General features: G+C 37.0%; 1 protein-coding gene across 1 annotated transcript in view; it reads left to right on the forward strand.

Moving 5' to 3' along the window:
• Positions 1–8,394: 8,394 nt before the first annotated feature.
• The window catches only part of Smp_142210 (vacuolar membrane protein related), a gene marked incomplete at both ends in the record, with an annotated part of 40,262 nt that continues 25,450 nt past the window's right edge, over positions 8,395–23,206 (forward strand). The window contains 7 exons of the mRNA XM_018790651.1: positions 8,395–8,434; positions 11,314–11,462; positions 12,678–12,842; positions 14,467–14,836; positions 17,407–17,508; positions 20,217–20,755; positions 23,082–23,143. Of these exons, the coding sequence (XP_018646050.1) occupies positions 8,395–8,434; positions 11,314–11,462; positions 12,678–12,842; positions 14,467–14,836; positions 17,407–17,508; positions 20,217–20,755; positions 23,082–23,143 (1,427 nt within the window). The remainder of the gene's footprint in view (positions 8,435–11,313; positions 11,463–12,677; positions 12,843–14,466; positions 14,837–17,406; positions 17,509–20,216; positions 20,756–23,081; positions 23,144–23,206) is intronic.

Consider the following 23,206-nt stretch of genomic DNA (forward strand, 5'->3'; position numbering starts at 1 on the left):
GTTCTGATAAACTATGTTTTTCATAGGTAGTATATATGAACAAGACTCAGCTGGGAACAACCATGTATTAAATACTTTATTAGAAAATTTTCCAATAAATGTTCTTTACATTCTGTATGATTCATTCGACTCAAAATTCCTTAATATTCCGTTTCTGTTTTCTTCAATCCGATCTTCTTGACCTTTTGCCGCCAGCCAGTTGACTTTTGGTTGGTGTTACACACTACTTATGTCGACAGACATAAGTAGTATACACCACACTATCAATGAGTACCAACCAACTTACATTACATTCAAGTTGTTTTATGGAGTGATTTCATTATATTATTCTTTAACAATTAGGTTAGATTTATTTTTGAACTCGTTGTACAACTAAATATTAAATTTTCTATAAGTGTAGTGTATGCTACTCTTGTTGACAGACATTAGTAGTATGTAACACCAATCGGAAGTAGAAAATCTGGCAGGAGAAGGCTAAGAAAATCGAGTTGAATAGAGTAGAAAAGAATTATGAACTGGAAGAATAATACAAAATGTGATGGACAAATGACGGAAATTTGCAAATGAAGTAATCAGTGAATGGTTCTCATATTTTACCAAGATATTCTGTAAGTTAGTCGTTCCCACCTACGTCTTCGTTCACAACAATCAGTAATATGACTGCTCGAAAGACAATATCTACTTTCATGGAAAAGCAGTAACTTGTTCGGTATTCTTTCCTCAGAAATATTTTTGATGTTTATTATTTCTACCGCTCATCAAAAAGTTTCACCAATCACTAGCTCACATGATTTTAAAATTTTACATTCCTGCAAGATGCCAAATTGAAATGAGTGAGTGAGTCAGTAGGTGAATACTTCAATCATCTTGGTAATACATATACACAGATAATATAAACTCAATCATACTTAATTGATAAACTCTTGAAAAGGAGGAAACGTTCACGTACTTGTCCTATATCATCATTGATCAACAAAGAGGATCCGATGCAGACATAAAGGCGAGGATCGACAAAGTAAGAACCACATTCATGCTGTTGAAGAACAACATATGGAATACAAAACAACTGTCAACTAATAGTAAAGTCACAATCTTCAATAGGAACATCAAGACAGATCTATTATATGGAGCTGAAACACGTCGAGAACTACTACAATTATCATCAATAACGTACAAGTATTTACAAACAGTACTTTGCGTAAGATATTGAACGTCCGTTGACCAGATAACATCAGTAACAGTCTACTAAGAAAGATAACTGTTATGGCTCGTAGGTTGAACGCTTTATTCGGATCCTAGCTATTCGGATAACCCCAGGCTAGCACTACTCAGCGACTTGAAAGACCAGAGAGAAGACACGAGTATCAGAGAAGCACTTTACTACAAGGTTCAATTATGTACAGAAAAACAGGGGTTTTATAGTAGCTAAAAGACCTTGAGATCCCATAGTAACAGTATGTTAACAGCCAATCAGGACCTTGTTATTTTAGTAGCATTTTAGTAGCATAGCTTCTAACTAATCGCTGATTGGTTGGTCTCTTTATGAGCCTCTCTGGAGGCTCTGATAGAGTTTATTGTAAGCCGACCTAACAATAACGAAATAGTTTGCAACTGAGCAGGAAATTATGAAAAGATGTTATAAGTGGATAATGACAGATACTTGAGAAATCATGCAACTGTACCACGTGGCAGTCTCTAACATGGGATCGTAATGATTAACGGTTAAGTTGATGACCAAAGAACACACTGCTTTGAGAATTTGAATCGGCCATTAAAAGGATGAACAACAGCTGAGAAGATTTGGAAATGATTGCCTAGGACCTAGTGGTATGAAGAGTGGTAGTTGGTGGCCTATACTCTTCCTAGAGAGGTAATCCGAGTAAGTGAGCCAGTGAATAATCCAGTAATTTCTGTATATTTTTACATACTAAGAATGCCTGCTAAACGTTGATAAATAGAAATAGAATTTTGTTAAGAAGAGGATTAATTGTGAAAATGATTCTGAAAGATTGTTCTTGTATGTTAATATGCGAATTTACATATTTGGCATAATCCTGCCACCTTCAGAACAAGAAATTCTTCTGATGTAGGCGAGAAATGACATTGTCATAGCTGAAACCTTATTCGAATATTTAAATAAAATATCTTCCCTACCGACGGCAAAGGATAAGCCACTAACCTCAATTATGACCGGTTTCGATGAACCTATTAGCGGTAAATAAATCTCCAAAATAAATAGCTCTGTAAGTGTTCGACATTGAATGCTGACAACATTAGTTCTAACGGACTCACGTAACTGAAGGCGCTCGGTCATGCATCCCCACCAGATCCCGAGTGGGAACGAGGTGCTCAACTTCTCTTGAGATCGCTAGCCCGTTTACATCATTCACATTTCGATGTATTGATAACCTATCAAATATATCCTCGAACCTCCTCGCTTCTGACTTTTGATTTCATTGGATGAGCACCATTCAATTATCGAAGTTGTTTCTGGTTGAAGTGTTGTTGAACTATAATACCTGTGGCATCTTCATTAGGGAGCTTAAAGTGATCTGGTACACTCACCTATGAACTGTAGGTCTGTTCCTTTTTGGAACTTCATAAATCATTGCTTTGCTTTGGTTTTTGTATGTCGTGATATTTCGTCTCGATTTTTGAATATTTTAGCCTCGTTTATCCCTATATTTTATATTCGCCATGACAGAACAGACCCCTAAGCTACTTAAGGTCAAGACTCTTAAACCACCCTGGTTTCAGCTAATGCCCTTTTGGCCGGACAGTATTGAAACTTGGATCTGCTACGTAATGGCTGATTTCTACGAGCTCAGCATGCCTGATCCACGCGCACAATTCTTCGGGGTGGTAATGGCACTACCGCGTGAATTCAACAGGTACGTCATACCTAGTATGTGTAACTATTGATGTTTCGGAAACTTACGAAACACTAAAAGGGTCCATTCTGAAATGTAGAGTTATAACGCCAGATCAACTGCCTAATAATGTCGACATGCAACATGGTTCTGCGAGAGACATATTGTTAAGAATGAGAGAGGTTATTGGTCAAAGAACTTCCGATGATGGCCTCTTAAGACAATTTTTCTTATTCGAACTATTTCGACAGGTTTAAGCTGTGCTGATCTCGTTTCAAAACAACGCCGTAAACCATCTGATTGTATCTGCCGACCGCATCCTAGAAACTACGAAATCTCCCAATGCCAAGATTTCTTCATTCTAAGAAAAACATCGTCGAATCAATTAAGCGATTAATAGTAGGGCTAGCAGAATGAATATATGCATAGGCAGTAAACAATGCTCAAGAGTATATAATAAGGGCACAATAGTATAGATAGGTTCTTATTGTACCAATGACTCTGTCTGTTAAATAGGTTAGCAAAACGGCTTCGCCAAATTAGATATGAACAAATTCAGTTGAATGTGAGCTACTACACACTTTACGTAGGCGATCTGTCTATAGATAGACGATAGACGGATAACCCTGACTGGTGCTGGTATAATAAGCAGTATGGAAACCCTTCTAGAAATTGTAGAAAACCCTGCAATTATCCCAACTCCAAATCTACCGACACGAAAAACAATTCGGGAAACTTCCCAGCCGGCATGCGTTAGCGACAACCGTAGCCGGCGAACATAGCCATCTGTTCTAGGTCACAGATGTGATCACGAAGATTCTCTACCTCATCAATACTAGCGCAGACGTTAGCGTTCTTCCTGGAAATTCTAACGACCGGCTTCACGAGTCTGTCTCAAACTTACAGGCGGCAAGTGGAAAGCCATCCGCCACATATAGTAAAATGTACGTTTACCTTAACGTCAGCTTACGCAAACCCATTCATTTGATCTTCGTGGTTGCAGATGTTTCTTTGCCAATCATTGGTATAGACCTCCTACGACACTACAATCTACTCATTGATACGTGCAAACGGAAGCTGGTAGACGGGAACACTAATTTATCTGTTTGCGTCACTTCTTTTTTCGGTTGCAGATTATCCTCAGTCATAATGAGTCACACAATGGACCAATTCGAACAACCATCACTCGATAAGTCCTCTGGGATGTACCAACCGCAACCGAAATTACCGTGTGCAACCAGCAATTCTACACATCACATAACAACTACAGGACCACCTGTATTCTCGAAAGCACTCCGACTGACTGCCGAAAAGCTGGCCAAAAATGAATTCAACCACATCATAGAGTTAGGAATAATTCAACCATTAAACAGCACATGGACATCTCCTTTTCACATGGTCCCTAAAAAGGGTAGTAAATATTGGTGTTCAACTGGTGATTATCGGCGTTTAAATGTGAAATCCATTCCCGATCGTTACGCATTGCCTCACATTCACGATTTGACAGCTGCATTGAAAGGCACAACTGTCTTTTCAAAAATTGACTTGGTTAAAACCTGTAACCTATATTTTAAAAACCGCTGTCATCACTGCTTTTAGACTCTATGAGTTTTCGCGAATGTTTTTTGGCCTAAGAAATGCTGTCCAGACTTTTCAATGGTTCATCGATGACATTTTCCGAGGTCTCATCTTCGTACATGCGTATGTTGACGACTGCTTGATAGCAATTCCTGATGTAGAATCCCATCTCCATCACCGGGACATTGCGTTCGAACGACTACAAAAGTATGGCATTACTGAAAGACATTCGGAAATGCTGAATCGAAACAGACTCCTTAGATTTCCTAAGACACAGTATTGATACGCAAGGCATCCGACCTCTAGAAAGCAAAGTGACGGCCATTCTGGATTATTATGAGCCGACCACTATTAAGCAGTTGAAAATTTTATGGCCTTCTAAGTTTCTATAGACGGTTCATTCCAGAATGTGCGTCCCTTATGAAATCTTTGACCTACCAGCTTCGTGGAAATGTGAAACCCATTGATCTGGACAACACCACAACCGTGGAACTTATCGCTAAATGCAACCATACTGGCACACCAGGACACTCAAGCACCCATCAGTATCGCAGTAGACGCATCCAACTCAGCAATCGGAGGAGTCTTACAACTTTGGGTTAACCACTCCTGGCAACCTTTAGGATTTTTCTCGAGACGGTTGCTAGACACTGAATTGACGTACAGCACTTTCAGTAGGAAACTCCTAGCCAAGTATTGTGCTGTACGGCTTTTTCAACACTATCGAAGGTCAAGAATTCACTTTTTACTGATCATGAACCCCTTACCCTCTCTTGAAGCTCACCTTCAGACAAGTACTTACCTTGTGAGTCTCGACAACTGGACTATGTTTCGTAGTGTACTTCAGATATACAACACATTTCTGGAGCAAACAATGTAGTTGCAGACGCCTTGTCTCTTATGAGTTCCTTGAGCAGTTTTCAAGGAACTCGCCCGGTTTCAAAAAGAAAACATTGATCTTCAGCACGAGTTATCCTCAACAACACTTAAACTACGCAAATAAACAGATGAAAACAGGTTAGCAAACCTTAAAATGTGACACATCTACAGGTAAAGATCGACCAATCGTACCAAAACATTATAGACGCAACGTCTTCAATGCGTTGCGCAATCTTTCTCATCCAGGTGTTCGTGCATCCATCAAGCTCATAGCAGAACGGTTTAGCTGGCCTGGTATGGATAAAGACGTGAGGGAGTGAGCATGCTCCTGTGTAAGCTGCCAGAAATCTAAGGTAGTTAGACACAAAAAATGTCCCTTAGGCTCTTTCAAACCCCTGATGCTCGTTTCAACCACGTCCATCTGGATTTGGTAGGACCCTATCCAGATTCAATTGATAGATACTCTTACCTTTCAACGTGCGTAGACCGTTTCACTCGATGGTCGGAAGTACCTTATAAAGACATTACTGCTCAAACAGTTGCCCGTGCCTTTGTCGAACGATGGGTAGCTGCTCTTCAACCATCAATACAAAGGGCGAACACCAGTTCGAATCTGGGCTTTTCCGTTGTCTGACTAAACTATTAGGATTCACTCGTTTCCGAACGACCTCCTACCACCCACAAGCTAAAGGGTTGGTAGAACGTTTTCACCGACAACTAAAAGCTTCACTATCAGCTACAAACATTTCACAGTGGACAGACGCTCTTCCGCTCGTCTTACTAGGTATCCGCAATGCAGTGAAGGCTGACATTAGATCCACTGCATTTCAACTCTTTTACGGAACGACACTTCAAATTCCAGAAGAATTCGTGGATCCTTCGTTTTCTTCAATGAATATGGATCTAAATTCCTACACGAGCAGGCTTACAAATGCAATGCGTTCAGTTAAACCTGTTTCCACTCGATCGCGGTCAACTGATGTTTTCGTTCAACCTGTTTTACGATATAGTACACATGTCTTCGTACGTCGAGACTCACATTGACGACCTCTCGAATCAGCATACGAAGGACCTTTCAAAGTTCTTCAGCGTGAATCTCAGTACTATATAGTCGATAGGAACGGCACTAACGAAAGCATCAGTATCGATCGAATGAAAGCAGTGTAAAATCGATCGACACGGCTACCACACTTATAATACCTCATCCAACAGCTAACACGCGTTGATACTTCTGCAGTATATGAAAATAAACTTAAGACAACGCGTTCTGGAAGAACAGTAAGATTTCCAGAACATTTAAACGACTAAAGCACGTAAAACACCAGTTAACACTTTGTTTTATCTCGATTTCCCTTTGTATTATATATAATAAAAAAATTATAATATGCTTACACCTATATGTTTGTTCCAAAAGAAAATAGGAAATGCTTTATTGCTCATATGGGTGTATTTAACTTTTTTTCTAAAACAAATGGGGAAAAAATTCCTTGAAAGTCACTGCTACGCTGTTGCAGGTGCATGCGTTTATTTGCCTTTTTCCACTCGCTTTGTGTCTTTACGCACTTTATGCACTTACATTTTCTATTTTTCTTTTCTAGGATGGCTGGAAAAGACGTTAAAAAGAACGATGAAGTTTACGAGGAACCGAAATTTCGATTGTACTTTGTCTCACTATGTTGTACCTCATGCTCCCTTATAGTAAGGAAAGACGGCCAGACTCTGCTAAACGTAGCAAGCTATCAGAAGTGTTTACTAACAATAACCTCGTTGGATTTAAACTCCTGGCTGGCCACGTCCTAGGGTTATTACTACCCCAGAAATCTGTAGAGGTAAATAAATCTCCAAAATAAATAGCTCTGTAAGTGTTCGACATTGAATGCTGACAACATTAGTTCTAACGGACTCACGTAACTGAAGGCGCTCGGTCATGCATCCCCACCAGATCCCGAGTGGGAACGAGGTGCTCAACTTCTCTTGAGATCGCTAGCCCGTTTACATCATTCACATTTCGATGTATTGATAACCTATCAAATATATCCTCGAACCTCCTCGCTTCTGACTTTTGATTTCACTGGATGAGCACCATTCAATTATCGAAGTTGTTTCTGGTTGAAGTGTTGTTGAACTATAATACCTGTGGCATCTTCAATATCATAAAGTATATTACTTCAGGACGACCTAAATTCACTGGTTAAATGAATGTATGGGTTGTCATTAGGAGTTGATTTCAGAAATAATTTAGTAATGGAAATAAATATTTATGATGATTGATATAACTACATAAATGAGAAGGAATTCGCTGAAGTAAATGAATATAAAGACCTAAGGGATTTAAAAAGTCAACGACTTTAGGACTAATGGCACCCTTGAAGCTGGCTCTGGCAAAGGCCCCAGAGTAATTTTGTTACTTGGATGAAGAAATGTTCGAGTTACTATACTCGAATTCTCAAAAGCTGCATTTCGAAATGTGGTACTCAAACAATGACTCTTTGCCCCGAATGCGAAACAGGTACACTGGAAAAAGTCCAGTGACAAGAGAAAAAATAATGTAAGATCTCACTGGCCTATTGTATGAACACACACTTAGGCGCCTCGACCCATATCCGTTACCTTAACACGACTACGAAGTGATATAATTCTAGTACCGTATACTGAGGGATGATTTTTCATTAATACGTCTTATCATTTCCTTCTTTTCAGGACTAATCATCTGAGAAGAAATTTTGAGAAAGTTCAAAAACCGAGATCAAATCGTTTATATCTGGAGTTTGGTTTCTCGCATCGGGTAGTAAACTATTGAAATACTCTAACAGACCACACAATATCAGCACCTTTTTTATTGATACATTCACAGAGAAATTGAATGGTCAAAGTACCATAAACTGCTAGGATTAATATAGGTGGATTGGACTCCTGTCCTTGATACTGAAGGAGTTTGAACCGCCTTAATTGGTTATTGCGCTACATTATGCAGAGGGGTTCTCTAAATTCTGGGGAACAGCAATCTGTAATTGAAGGCCTTTTTTAACATTTTCAAACCCTTTTTAGTCTGCTGAATTTTTCGCACATGATGGTATTTTTTCACTCGATTCAGCCCAGTGGTTCAGGTACATCCTCTTAGTTTACTGATTGTTTATTTTTTCAGAGTAGTGAATTCCTTGACGAATTTGCAAGTTTGCAACAACTACCTGGTTGGTGCTACTTCAAAAAATACCTTAATAAGAACACCCACTGTTCCTCCTTACAATATATCTGGTTCGTTTCTTTACCATATATTTATTCACACACGAATTTAACCTTGCATTTTTGATTGTCGACAAAAATTCCATAATAAGCTCTATACTCTTCAGTCAGTATTACACTGTTTCGTGCTGTTATATTGCCAACAATAAGATTATGTGTGTAGTTATCTTGTTCCTGCGTATGTATATATTCTTTATTGAGAAACGTTAGTTGACTTGATTCAAGATCTTAATTTCACTGGTCTAAGTGCATTTTTACTTTTTATCTGTCAAAACAGACTTTAGTCCTCAAACTGTGTGATAGCTGCTTCAAAAAAGCGTTATTGTTAGACAGATTAAAATGAAGAGATAGAATAATTTGACTATTCTATATTGTTTCTTCTAAAAGGGGTCTATCCTTTTTGCCTACAGTGACTCACTAGTAGTTAGTGGATAGTTCCTACTTATGGTGCAGAATTGCTGTTAGTGTATATGCTAGGGAAAGTGAAATAACAATACATGAATAACATGATCATAATACATGTTTTTTTAATGACACTTTAGCCTTTCTGAAATGGCTATCTAAACATTCATTTTAAACAATAGATATTTAATGCTATGGGACTAATAATCTCATATGACTTTCTATGTGTCTCTCCAATGTAGTTGTCAAGGTTCTACAGTTAATAAATGGAAGTACTTTGACTTCAAAACAGCAAATATATCTTCACCTTATGTATCGTAGAACATTAATAAGTACTTATAGACGGTATTATTCCATGCTTTTAGGTTTGCTACACGAATATTTAGGGTAGTCATTAGAAAATATGTATCGTGTGGCGCATATGTATCCGGTGCCCTTTGTACCAATATGTATGTGATCAAATAAATAAATATTAGTCCGTAGGTACGGTATGTGCTTTGCACTTTCGAAGTGCAAAGTACTTTTACATGACTGGCAGGACTCTAATCATGTACTCACCCTAGGTGGTGAGCAGATTGAAAAAGTCCAGAAGTTCGTGTATCTAGGTAGCTGCATAAGTGCTGGTGGTGGCGTGACTGATAAGGTCGATGCACGTATAATGAAAGCCACAGTGGCTTATGCCGATCTGGGCCACCTTTGGCGCCTTCGTGATGTTAGTCTGCCTGTAAAAGGTCGGATCTACAACACGTCGGTGGGAACAGTTTTGCTCTATGCTTGTGAAACCTGGCCTCTCCGAGTTGAGGATGTTAGACGTCTCTCTGTGTTCGATCATCGTTGTCTCCGAAGGATTGCTGACATCCAGTGGCGACACCATGTTAGTAATGTAGAGGTTCGGCATCGTGTGTTCGGGCGCAGAGACGATAATCCAATTAGTATCACCATCTTGAAACACCGACTTCGGTGGCTTGAACATGTTCTACGAATGTCGTCCCAGAGAATTCCACGTCATGCATTATTTGCTGACTCTGGGACTGGTTGGAAAAAGCGGAGAGGTGGTCAGTGTATGTCATGGTATCGTGGTATGAAAGAAAGCTGCATAGGGCTGGTTTCTGTTGGTCCTTCACGACTCCCTGTCTGGAATCCGAGAGATGGTGCAACACAGTGGCTAGAGACGTTATCAGATATGGCTCAGAATAGAAGCCAGTGGCAACCCTGCTGCAACCTTCTTTTACTTTCTTCATAAAAAGTTATTATTATTTATTTATTTGAACACATAAATATTGGTACAAGGAAGCACCAGATAAATATGCGCCTCACAAATCTCATTCGATTTGTGTGAGGGCTGTGATACTGCCCAGGTGCCCAAACTGATGCAGTTCATAAAAAGCAGATCATAAAAAGTGACTATAACTTATTTAACTGAAAGAGTTCTTCTGGTTGTATATTCTGATTATTACATATATCTTCACCTTCTATCTCGTACACCACTAAGAAGTACTTATAGATGATATTATTCCATGGTTTTAGGTTTGCTACTCGAAGATTTCGTTCCATGTACCTATAAAGAGTGTTGCTCTGGTTGTTAGAAGGTGCATCGGTCTCGTGACTTCCGAAGAATTTCGGCTTTCATCATGAGACGTCATAATTATTCCTTCAACTCCCAGGGCAGAGTTTAAATGGTTTGAATTATTTTTTCTGGTTAGCGTTTTTTTAGCGAGTTAGCTTTTCTACGGGATGGGGTCGCTAACCCCATGCCCAACCCTCCTCCTTTACCCGGGCTTGGGACCGGCAGTAACTCTAGAACAGCTACAGGCGGAATTAAGATTTCGGGTAGTCATTTAAAAAATGAAATATATTTGCTTTGGTTCGTTTGTTAATTTATGTGAACTTATTCCTAACAAAGTATCACTTCAAGTACTATGTATGGTTGATTATTAGTTTGACATTTCTGTTATCAGAGCACATACTGAGTTCCCAATTTGACGTAAACTTGTTTGTTAAGATCAGGTAGTTCCTACCTCTTACAAAAACAGAAAATTTAAAATTAGAGTACTAAAGTCCTTGTGTAGTTGTGTTTACTAAAGATATTACCAAACACTCATAAACTTACATAATAAAAGAATTACCCCATTGTATGCACTCATGGTTTAGTTTAAGCTAGTCTTTCGAAACAATAGTTCCACGTACATAAATTATCGTTTTTCACTCTGCACCACTGTTTAATGAACCGTTGTACAAATGTTCATTTAGTTTTTGCTGTTTCCTAATATTTAATGAATCTTTCATGTAAAATTTTTTTCATGAGACTGGGATTTTCGTTATCATTTTCATTTATACCTAGAAATTGAAATTAGTCGCCTTTCAGATGACCGAGTTCATAATATTTTTCTGGATCCTATGGGCTGGCATACTGTAATAAGTATGCAGTCTGGCACAAATTTTTATATCAATAAAGGTATGAAAAAGGTTCGCCCATTAAACAAAACAAAAGTGAGTGTTCGTATATCATATTTGATGTGGTGAAAATATATAATATTCTTACACTAGAAAGTTAATTAAGACCAATGTGCTATGCTTTTCTCAAGAAGTCTCACTATCATTTTTCGTTAGATCATATATTAACACGCCTAGGTTTTCGAGTATAGGTGCTTGTTTAGAGTTTGTTGAATTCTCTTTCAAACTTTCTAGCATGATTATTAAAAATTACCGTTTTTCGTGAATTGCACTACTTTTATGTCAGCACAAAAATCATTTATCTGGTTTCGTTGTAATCCTTTTTGTATTCAGGCAGAAAGTGGACCAAACATCAAACTAGATAATCCTTGATCTTGGTGCGAAAGTCTCCGGAAGTGTTGTTGTCAAGACCTTCCATTTGGTCGTTTCTGGCTCTAAAGGAAAATGCACATAACATAAAATGTTTATGTTTACGTACAGGGAAATTCACCTCTGGTAATAAAATCGACTGTAAAATGTTTCTGTAAAGTAATAAGTTGATAATGAGTAAATGATCTAAAAATAATGGAACGGTGATCTAGTGGTTATTTGTGTCGAATTCTAGGCACTTGGTTGTAGGTTCCAACCTCACTCCATCTACTGTTTGTGCAACTAGGTACTATCAGTAGCCACAGATTTAAAGTGAATGTTAACACCAAGTACGTGATAAATAACTTAAAAGCCTAGGAACGTCTGATTCTTTTATAGACTTTTGGATTTGTAAGTATTAACAAAATAAACTAACAAAGTTTTTTTCTAACAGATTATGAAAGATATATTAACTACCAACCACCATCTTATCATAGTGCACGCAGTGTCGAGTCACCTAGACTAGTGGCCACATTGCAACTTGATCGATATCATTCGATCTGCACTAAGAAGGATTTGACGCACATGACATTGATCACCATCCAGTGATCAATCAATTGTGAAGGTATATTAACGTTAGCAAAATGCCAAAACTGACAGGCTAATTAGGGAGCTGGAAAACGTTATCTAAAAATTGGCAACTGTTATTTCAGTGACGAACCGCGTGATAGCTTTTAATCTATTACTTTTTATCTGATGCGGTTTTCTTTCCAATAATTTTCTAGTTAGCTTCAGAAATCTTGTGCGACTCATGCTAATTTGTATAGAGTTACTAACGAAATCACATATTATTTTCAACGTTTTACTCAATATATCTATTTACTGTTGGATTTTGCATTTTAGGATCATTTGTTTGACTCTATAGCTTGGAATCATCATAATGTAAATGAATTATCTACACAAGAAATTTTAATCGGTACAAATGATGGACTGATTTTTGAAACAATGCTTATGTTTAACGAGGATAGCTTTTTTAGTTCAGGAACTATTGAACAGTATTGGATCCAGGCAAGATGGACATTTTACTTTTTTACTGTTTATGACCGCTCAAATTTTTGATTAGTAATTTAGCTTGTGAAGCGGTGGCCTAATAATTGAAATACTATACTTTCAGTTTGTATTTTACACCACAAATTGGATTTAGTAAGATAACCATTGCAAACCAGGATGTAGTGGACGTGTGTTTTATCTTAGTGTAGAGCTCCTTAGCAATACGCCCCGACGAACCCCCGGTAGTAGAATTCAGGACCTTCAGGTCTTGCGACAAGCGCGTAAATTTCAGACAACTGGGTTGGTATACAATGACTAATACTGTCATGTGTCTCGCAATACTGGAACATGAAGGAAACTTTTACCTGAAGTTCGTGCTGATGATATCGTTCAGAAGAACAACGAAAGCTCTACGTCCAAATCATCTAGCTCAGAGAACGAAAATCCGCCAAAAACATAGGGGACGCCTTACCTGCGTCGACGCGCGATGTTCGCTGGTGTGCGAGTAGGTTAATAGATAGCTAGGAGCAGCCAAACTGATAGCACTAACAGTAAGTAAAATTTCTAATAGTTGGACAGTGCCATATTGATAGATGCAGACTGCCCTGGTTGGTGTCCGCACGATTTTCATAGCCAATGATTGGAGATTTTGGTTAACATGGAGTAATCAACCGCGACGATGTATATGAATTCATTTTTTATCTCCTCTTAGTTGTTCAGTTTTGAGATCATTTCAGAATTTTCATTCTACGGATTCATTCTTTCCTACTGAATCGTTTTTTCTTTGTTTAATGTTTTTGACTACCACTGGTATTATTATTACTTCTGCTGTGATATTTGTCTTGATCGTTTCATATGAATGTATTGGTATGATCTGGCAATCCGAATGAATGCACATTTATGTTTGTTCCTACATTGCTTATGTCTGACAGACTGACTAACAAGACTACAATTGTAATACTTTTTCTAGTATTTCATTAATCAAGTATCACCCAGTAAATCTGGTTGCATTCATAAATTCAATTTAAGCCATAATTTCTTGACGTCAGTAGCTAGTGGTACTAATCGGCTGTTCTTACTAGAATAGATGAAGCTGAGTTTAAGTCTCTAACTTGGCCCAACTCTTTAACACCTACTTAGTTGACTTTTGTATTATCAGTAAAGTCCTCGTGTTACTTTTCTTAGTTCTGTATTCATTTTATTTAGTTAGTTGGATTGGTGATGTAATGATTAGTAATCTTACGAACCTCATGTACTTCAAATGTAACAAGTATTCAATATGAAAACTGTTTAACTCTTTATTGTAGTACATAATGCTTATATCTGCAAATGTCCCATGTAAAATGTTTGAGTGCCTCTAAGATCTAGTGACTTCATATATTCCCTTAAAATGTACCCCATTTTTTCTGTTTAAGACTATCATAAGTTATAACGACAGTTTAATTGACTTTATGTTGAGATTTATTACTCTCTCTTAAGGCACAATTGTTATTCAAAGCATAGATTTCTTGATTTTGGATTTGTAATTGAATGGTCCTAGACCATATATTACATTTTATAATTAATGTTATTAATAAATGAATATCTCTGATTTCTATCATCTAACTATATTTTTATGTCCAATTCAACTTCATTCATTTAGATGATTAATTTAGGACATAGTGTAACAGGTGTAGAAGTGATTCGCTTTCCTACTGGTTCACCTAATGTACTAGTTGGTGAACCGCAACGATGTGTAGTCTTTACTACAACACCTTGTCGTATGTATCAATTTGCTGGATGGATAAATGCTAACAGTTCAACAACTGGTTCAATTTTATCTCATCTAGCAGCAAATACTGCTACATCTGGTATATCCAATGCAATAAATGCTTATACTGGTGGTCATAGGTCTAGTTTAGTAAATGAATATAATCAACAACAATCTGTTGGAATACAAAATACAACTATATTTCCCATTATCACTGGACTATTCTCTAGTGTATTTAACTCAGATGAGAAACTACCTGTTGGTAAGTTGTTTTCTTCGTATCGTTGTTGTTTTAGATTTCAGTTTGTTTGATATATGTTACTTAGGAACAAAATTAGTTACAGAGTTTTGTACCTGTTTATTTCGCAACAACACCTCTTATATTTTAGTAGTCAAACCTACTGTCTAGAGTCAACATAATGTTTGCGAACTAGAAAGTTTGTTTCCAGTTGGTACTTAGTTGTATGAGGTTTACGTTTCTTCCTCTTCGTTGCCATCATCTTCAATATTTCACTCCTTAATACCTTAGTGAGAGAATGAAATAGAGAAATCGCATTACAAATCGTATCGCCTCATGTCTTGTTTGGTATATTAATATTCCATGTGATTGATGGGAACACAGTCATTTTACAAAACTTTCTGTTTATTCTATTTCGCATTGGATACTGTCTCTACTGGCTAAATTTCTTAACGTTGCTTCGGCTGAAACCCAGTAGCTGTTTTCTTTATTTTTAATTTCTGTACACAAAAAAGTTAATAGTAACTTGTTCAACGTGGAAGGTGAATTTTGACCAGAAATGTAAAGGAATGTGCCCCATTTTAATCCCTCCGTAGGAGATAATTGATATGGAGTGACAATTGGAAGTGGCCTAATGAAAAGGCTGATCGATAGATATCAGAAGTGACATAAGGGTCATGTGGATTTTCTTGGGGTTAAAATGGGTCAATTTTCTAACGATAGAGTGGTATATATATGGATGAGTATTTTTGCATTTTATTCGGTAGTCCAATACACTTTCTCGCCAACTCTTGTGTTCTTGCTCACGTAGTCAGTTGGGGAATAGTGGGTAGCACACCGTATATCAGCATCAGATTTCGAACACCGCACGTCACTATCATAGAACACAATTATGTCTTCTGAAAACAGTTAAAGATGTTTAAGTGAAGCTTCTAGAGTACATTATCAGTTTTCAGGCTGTAATTCAATACTTTAGGCACTGAACTTTGAACTACAGAGTTACATGTTTGAACATTGTTTCAATAATCGAGGTTTTAATTCGATATTTATATCGTCGTAGATTGGAATTCATCCATGTTTACCTGATTACTGAGTTCAACCGATGTCTAGTAAACCGCTAATTTCAATCGCCTCACGTTTAAGAATAATAAGACTCATCACTATGACAGAGCTTGATTACGATTTGAATTTCAACCATTCTGTTCCCCCATGTACCATTGTTCATTCCTTGAGTCCGCTATATGTGAGAAAGGCTCTGAAGTTACGTATTACTAAACACTTGCAACGAATCTAAATATATATATTTGTGGACCATATTTAACAGTTTTAGAAGTAGTCCCTTTTGCGTAGTGACGAAATTAATTCGTTTAAAAGCCCAATCATTAAATCTAACACAAATCAGCAGTCACTTAGACAATTTCATCAAATAATCTTTTTCCTATGAGGATCAAATATTCGCAGTTCAATTTATTCTAATAAATTTCACTCCAAGTTCCCTGGTACGGCCGAGAGTAGGGAGAGTCAGCTCTCACTCTCGAAAAACACTCACATGGCCATGCGTATACAACGACTGCCAGGGAAGTCCTACTAACTACCTTCTCGCGGCGGGGATGTTGTTTACAAAATTAAGAGGAAGAAAATAGAATATCCTGTGCTTTAACTGGGTTGGTGGATATGGGGGAGTTGAAAAACTCTGTGTATATGTATCCGGTGCCCTTTTGTATCAATATTTACGCGTTCAAATAAATAAAATAATGAATAAATTTGTGTGAAACATCATATAGAAAGGAAATGTTTATGGAAAGTTGAATGACCCACACACTCCTACTTGTAACCTTTTGCACTTATAGCTTCAAGGTCTGTACACTAATATCAGTTAGTCATAATGTAGAACTTCGTACATAAATCAGTTCGAGTCGCCCTACCACGTTAGTACAGAGATGCAGTTTTCGATTCAAATCCCATAGCAGTAGAAGTAGTAAGAGTATAAGCATTAATGTGAAAGATTAGGGTTTGAAGATGTTATTGAAAGATTATAATATATGCACTACGAAGTACGTAATCTTTATATTTGTGAGTCAGTTTTGATAATGATTGATTGTGTGATCGGTTTACTGCAAAATTCAAAATTTTTCTGTTCATTGACTTTTCACAATGATCACTTGATAGGGTGATAGCGTGTAGGCTTTTCATGTCCCTGTATCCGGATTCCATCTCAAGATAATGAATTATAAACGAGATACGCTGTTAGAGTAAAATGACTATGCTCTTAGTCAAAAATTCAACTTACATGTTCTTGTCTGGATCAGTCGGATAGATGTATAAGTAGCAACGATTTATGTTCATAATAATTCATTTTTATCATTCAGATTCCTAGTCATTTCTCAGTTGCATTACTGGTTGATCAAGCATTTAGGAAGCGTAGTAATTTCAACAGCTCATATTTGTATCATAACCTTAAAGATACTACCGTACAACATTCTAAACTACTAAAAGTTGTGGTGATGTAATAAGTATTTTACTGCACAGATTGCATATTATTCGAGTGAATATATTAATCAATAGTTTGTTTAATTTTCTTTCAATTTGTCTAGGTTCCAAAGTTACTGAATTTCCCGGAAGTTTTGGATATAGTGATTTAAAACTTTACCGTAGTGTAAAAGATGAACTTCCTAGTAAATTTGCCTGGATGACAGGTTAGGGTTATCATTTTCATCTAACATAGTTGTATTTCAAGTTAAAACTAATCAATATGTTCTGTTCCTATCAATGAATTCCAAATTATTCATTTCAATTATAGTTTGACAATGTTATGAGATGATGAGTTTTATCTGATTAAGTGTGATATTCTATTAGACCAATACATTTCAAGCAATCTGTTTACATATTCACTTGTTAAGATATTTATACATAGAGAATAAAAGATTGAAACAAATGTGAATATAAAAAACGGATAATATGAAGTTGCACCATTCTGAATTATAAGTTGATATTACCACAGCAGACTCAAAGTAAAAATAAGATGGTGGTTGGAGGTGGTCAACAGGAAACCCTGGACTAGGGTTTCGTGCTACTTGGCACTCGTCAGCAAGGTGTACCTGTAATTTTGCAATAGCATTTGATCAGCACTAAGAAGGACTTGACACGCATAACATTGATCACCACCCAGTGATCAATCAATTGTGATTACATCTCAGTCCTACAGGAGGTGGGTCGCAGCCCGAATAGCTCAGTGGTAACGTCTCTGATTGTGAAGCTGAGTCACACGGGATCGAATCCGTCAGGGAGCACCAGTTCCCTCAAGGTTACAGGCACACTTTGCTGACGAGTGCCAAGTAGCACGAAACCCGGATCCAGGGTTTCCTGTTGACCACCATCTTATCTCAACATAGTGCACGCAGTGTCGAGCCACCTAGACTAGTGGCCACATTGCAACTTTATCGATATCATTCGATCATCCCTAAGAAGTACTTGATACGCATGACATTGATCACCACTAAGTGATCAATCAATTGTGATCAAAGTAAAAACAATTTGTTTTCAAGCATAGAGAAAGGGGTTCGAGTCTTCGTATAGCTAAGACTTCAACAAACTGTATTGTTTAATCTAGACAATTTTTATGTGAAACTATAAAGGCTAATATATAAGAACTTTCGTTCAAATTAGAACGAATAGTTTCACAGTATTTGGGCGTCGAGTTGATGAGAGACATTAAATAGGAAGAATATAATTGTAAAATCTCAGCGAACGACTCTGAAGTAAATCCAACGTTTCCTTGGCAATCTAGTCCAAGCTTTTTCAATGAAATAGTAAGCTTGGACCAGATCGCCAAGCGAAACGTTGGATTTAATTCAAATTCATTCGCTGAGATTTTACAAATACATTCTTCCTATTTAATGTCTCATAAAGGCTATGTTGAGATCATCTTGATGACTTTAATTTATGTAGAATCGATGAGCTGGAGCTAATAGTGAACTTCTCAGCTGGATAAACCTGCATCTCCGAGTCTCTGCTTACTCTGGAACTTGAAGTCAGTACCTTTTACCTTAAATATCAGCGCGTTATCCACTTACGTACTGAGGTCAATAACAAAATTAATCGAAGTTACAGAATCAGTGGTAGTGGAAGTGATTAAACTTTTTAATATACAGTTCGAGAAAGAGTAAGTAATACGAAGTTATATTTGAGTTCAAGTCTGAGTTGAAGATATAGATTAAATACATCACTACTGTGACTGATTGTAAGCCATATGACCCAATGTTTTGAAACATCCATCTGAAGTGTCAGGTGGACCTGAACCAGGTAGTCTTCATCCACCAATACGACTTAGTTTAACAGTCAATGGCTTCATAAACTGATACCATGCTTTGGTTTGGCCCCTCTAATTTTGTTCCTCAACCTACTCCTACTCAAACGAACATAGTTCGTTGTGACAGGCAGTGTCTGGGCATATCTTACACATGCCCTCGCCACTTCAGTCAATAAAAATTGACAGCTTAATCAACCGATTTTTTATATTTGGTTAGAAATGTGATGATGACTTCAATTCCATATACATATGTGTCATTAAATGCTATTTGATTTATTCATGAAGTCATAGAATGATGCTGTATCTTCAGTTTTGGGAAACCAACGAAATAAGCTTATCTGTATTGTCGGGTTTTCTAGTGTATAATCTAATATCCAGAAATGAATCACATCCTATATGCTTTAGCTAAAGAATTTATGCTGTACTACACTCAAACTAACAATCAATAATTTGACCTGTTAATTTTGGTCTCTAAATGGCTATGGTTATTTTTAGCTCCTTTTCCAACCTACCACTGCTTTCATAAACATACCTCAATGAGGTTGGCGGTTTTTTATACAGGTATAATACTTCTCTGTTGATATAAGCTCAAGTTATCTGGATTTCTTGAATAACTGTTGGGTAACAGTTCTAATTATCTCCTCACAACCACTTTAATCAGAACAGTTGGTAGTTAGTACTACTGTAATAAACAAGAATACAGGTGGGGTCAACCAATGTATTTTTTTAATACGAAACTACAGAATATCTTGGTAAAATATGCGAACCATACGCTGAATACTTCATTTACGAATTCCCATCATTTGTCCTTTACACTCTATATGGTTCCTCCAGTTCACAATTCCTTTCTACTTTCATTTCTGTTTTCAACTGGATCTTCTTGACCTTTTTCTGCCAGTTATTCAACTTTTGATTGGTGTTACATTACTACTAATGTCTGTCGACATAAGTAGCACACACCACACTACTATCACGTACGCAAATGATGTAACTCAAAGCTGATAATATAGCTGTGTATGTGATAAATAAGTTTATGTCATTTTTGACTACACAATCCTTTTTAAAATCTCTTTAATCTTGATTGTAAAATTCTAGGTCCAGGTGTTTACTTCGGTTACATAAGAACAGAACAATTAAGTATGCCTCCATTTACAAAACTTTCAACAAATGATCAACCAATTGATGTAAAATCATTTCCAAGTGAAGCTGTTTCCACTCTACCCACTACCACGGATAATACAGATGATCCAAATCAACTGAAAGATATATTCTCTGGTCGCGGTGTTAATTTGACGCGAAATACAAAACTTATTCCGTATCCAATTATTCATATGCTTGAACGACCTGGTGTACCATTAGGCATTTGTTTGACAGAATTTCATCTTATCATTGTTTATGTAGATCGCATTAAAGCTGTGAATACTTTAGATGGTCGAGCAGTTTATTCAATGCCGTTAAATAATATTATTGGTTGTGAACGAGCTTTAGGTATATCACGTGATTCATTGTCTAATCGTATTTGGATATTCAGTAATAATCATTTAGCTCGATTAAATATGAAGAATGAATTATGTAGAATATGGCAAATCTATTTGGATCGTCTACAGTTTGATGAAGCGCGTCAATTTTGTCAGGTATGTTACGTCATGAAATAATTCAACTTAATTATTGACTCTTATTACCCCTTGTGGAGGATAGGTCACCGACCAGTACACTCCAACTAGTTCTATTTTGGGCTCACCTCTCCTGTTCCCAAGTCCTATTTCTTCATTTGATGTCTACCTACAATACCCGGCGCAATTTGTTCTTTGGTCTGCCTCATTTCCTTTCGTCTTCAGGATTCCGAGTTATAGCTTGCCTCGTGATGCAGTCTGATGATTTTCGAAATGTATGTCCTATCCACCTCCAGTATCTTTTCTTAATTTGATCTTCAGTTGTAATCCGGTTTGTTCCTTGGCACAGTAGGTTGTTGTTGATGGTGTCTGGCTAACGGATTTGGAGTATCTTCCATAGACAATTATTTACAAGTACCTGTACTTTTTTGATGATTGTTGTAATAGTTCTTCAAGTTTCAGCTCCATAGAATTGAACTAACTGTCTTGACATTCACATTAAAGATTCGAACTTTGGTGTTGGTTGACAATTGTCTTGAGTTCCGTTTGTTGTTTAATTACAAGAATGCTGTCTTTGCCCCACATGCGGCACTTTGAGGTTTACTGCCAGTCCGAAGCCTGGATAAAAGAGGAGGGTTGGACATGTGGTTAACGACCCTATCCCGTAGAAAAGAAACTTGCAAAAAGTTAAGTAATAGGAGTGTGAGCACTATTCATTGTATTATAGCTCGTATAACATTGTAATCTAAACACGTATTAGTTTTCCCTATCGAAAAGGTCTTTAGTCGGGAAAGACTGGTAAATAGATTAAATATGTTAAAGATCTATCATTTCATCAGTCTATCTGCTAAACTATTTGCCTTATAATCTAACGTCAACATTTTAAGGTGTTGTGATCTCATGAGAGACTGTCGTAAGAAAGATATTTTATTTCGTCCAGGTTCCGTGTTTGTTCGTCAATAAACTTGCGTTATGTGCAGATTATAAAACAAATCTGTCATAGATTAAAACCTATATTTTTTAAGAGATATACGGAAGTAGAGTTTAACTAAGCTAATGTGGTCACGGATGATAGTATGGTCATTATGAAAACAAAATTCTCCTGGTCTTCAGGAAAACTGAACATTAATTCAGCTTTTCCCACGTCTGAACGGCCTTTTTTATCCTGCTAAAATCCATATTAGTGTCTGATAACTTTAAATTGTTGACATTTTACTATCCAACGTCTGTACTCCATCTTTGCAGTAGTTCGACATTAAACCACTTAGTCTCATATTTGAACATCGTACTACCTCCTTCCACTTGACCAGCCGTGTAGTATCACTAGCTCTTATACTTAGATTATCTCAAAGTCAAGACGACAAACTTGTACCTGGAAAATAATTTGAGTTTTGTGATAAGTGAAAATAAAAACAATCATGATATGTTTAGTCAGTTTACATCTGTGTTAATATTCTAGACTAAGCACGGAAATCATCAATAACTCATCATTTTATATACGAGTTAGATTTCCAGTGTGTTGACTAAACGAGGATATCTCATCACATGTTTTTATTATCAGACCGACCAACTATCAAATCTCAGTAATGCAAGTCAGTTCCGTCTCATTCCGCTCATTGGTACGATCAATGAAATTCAATCAAGACTTTGTTATATCTAGAGCTTAGATTCTTAATATACCCCGTACTACTTGAGCACTCGAAAGCCAGAACCCTCCAAGTTTCAAATGTGAAGACAGAAGACGAGTGAGAAGGAATGTTACTCCAAACAGTGTCAAATATAGTACAAAACTCTCAGGTATTTATGGTTTTCAGTAAAAACGAAATCATCTTTACAGCCACCGGATCTGCATACAGTGGTTTTTAATAATTATCCAATAGGGAATCTACATGTCAAGACCCTGTAATTTTCTTCTTAAAGATGATTGGATGGAATCTGTTCGGCTCCATCTGAGTTCCTTAGAGCTTCCTTGAGTTCATTGGTAGGTCATCCTTATAACTTAAAAGGGCTTGTGATAAATGACATTGGTCACTACCTAGTGATTGATCAATCATAAATACATTTTAGTCCTACAGGCGGTCAATCGCTGCCCAGATACCTTAGTGGTTACATCTCTAACAGTGAAGCTGGGTGACATGAGACCGAATGCGTCAAGTAGCACTAGTTCCCTCAAGATTACATGTACACCTTGTTGATAGCTACCTTCAACCATCATCTTATTCTCATAATTCTCAGTTTTATCCTATTTACTTAGAACAGGTAATATTACTTCATTGTTGTTGTCTTTTCATATTGGTCGTACTGATTAATCAACCTTTTATTTCTTCTTGTTCCACACATAAAAAAGGATCCCAGTCAAATGGATACCATTAATATACGTGAAGCGGAATATAATTTTGATAATGGAAAGTTAGTATAATTTTACTTGTAAACTCATTCTGTGTCCCACATTCAGTAATTATTTATTCTCAT

This window comes from Schistosoma mansoni (assembly GCF_000237925.1).
Source record: "Schistosoma mansoni, WGS project CABG00000000 data, supercontig 0041, strain Puerto Rico, whole genome shotgun sequence".
Classification (NCBI taxonomy): domain Eukaryota; kingdom Metazoa; phylum Platyhelminthes; class Trematoda; order Strigeidida; family Schistosomatidae; genus Schistosoma; species Schistosoma mansoni.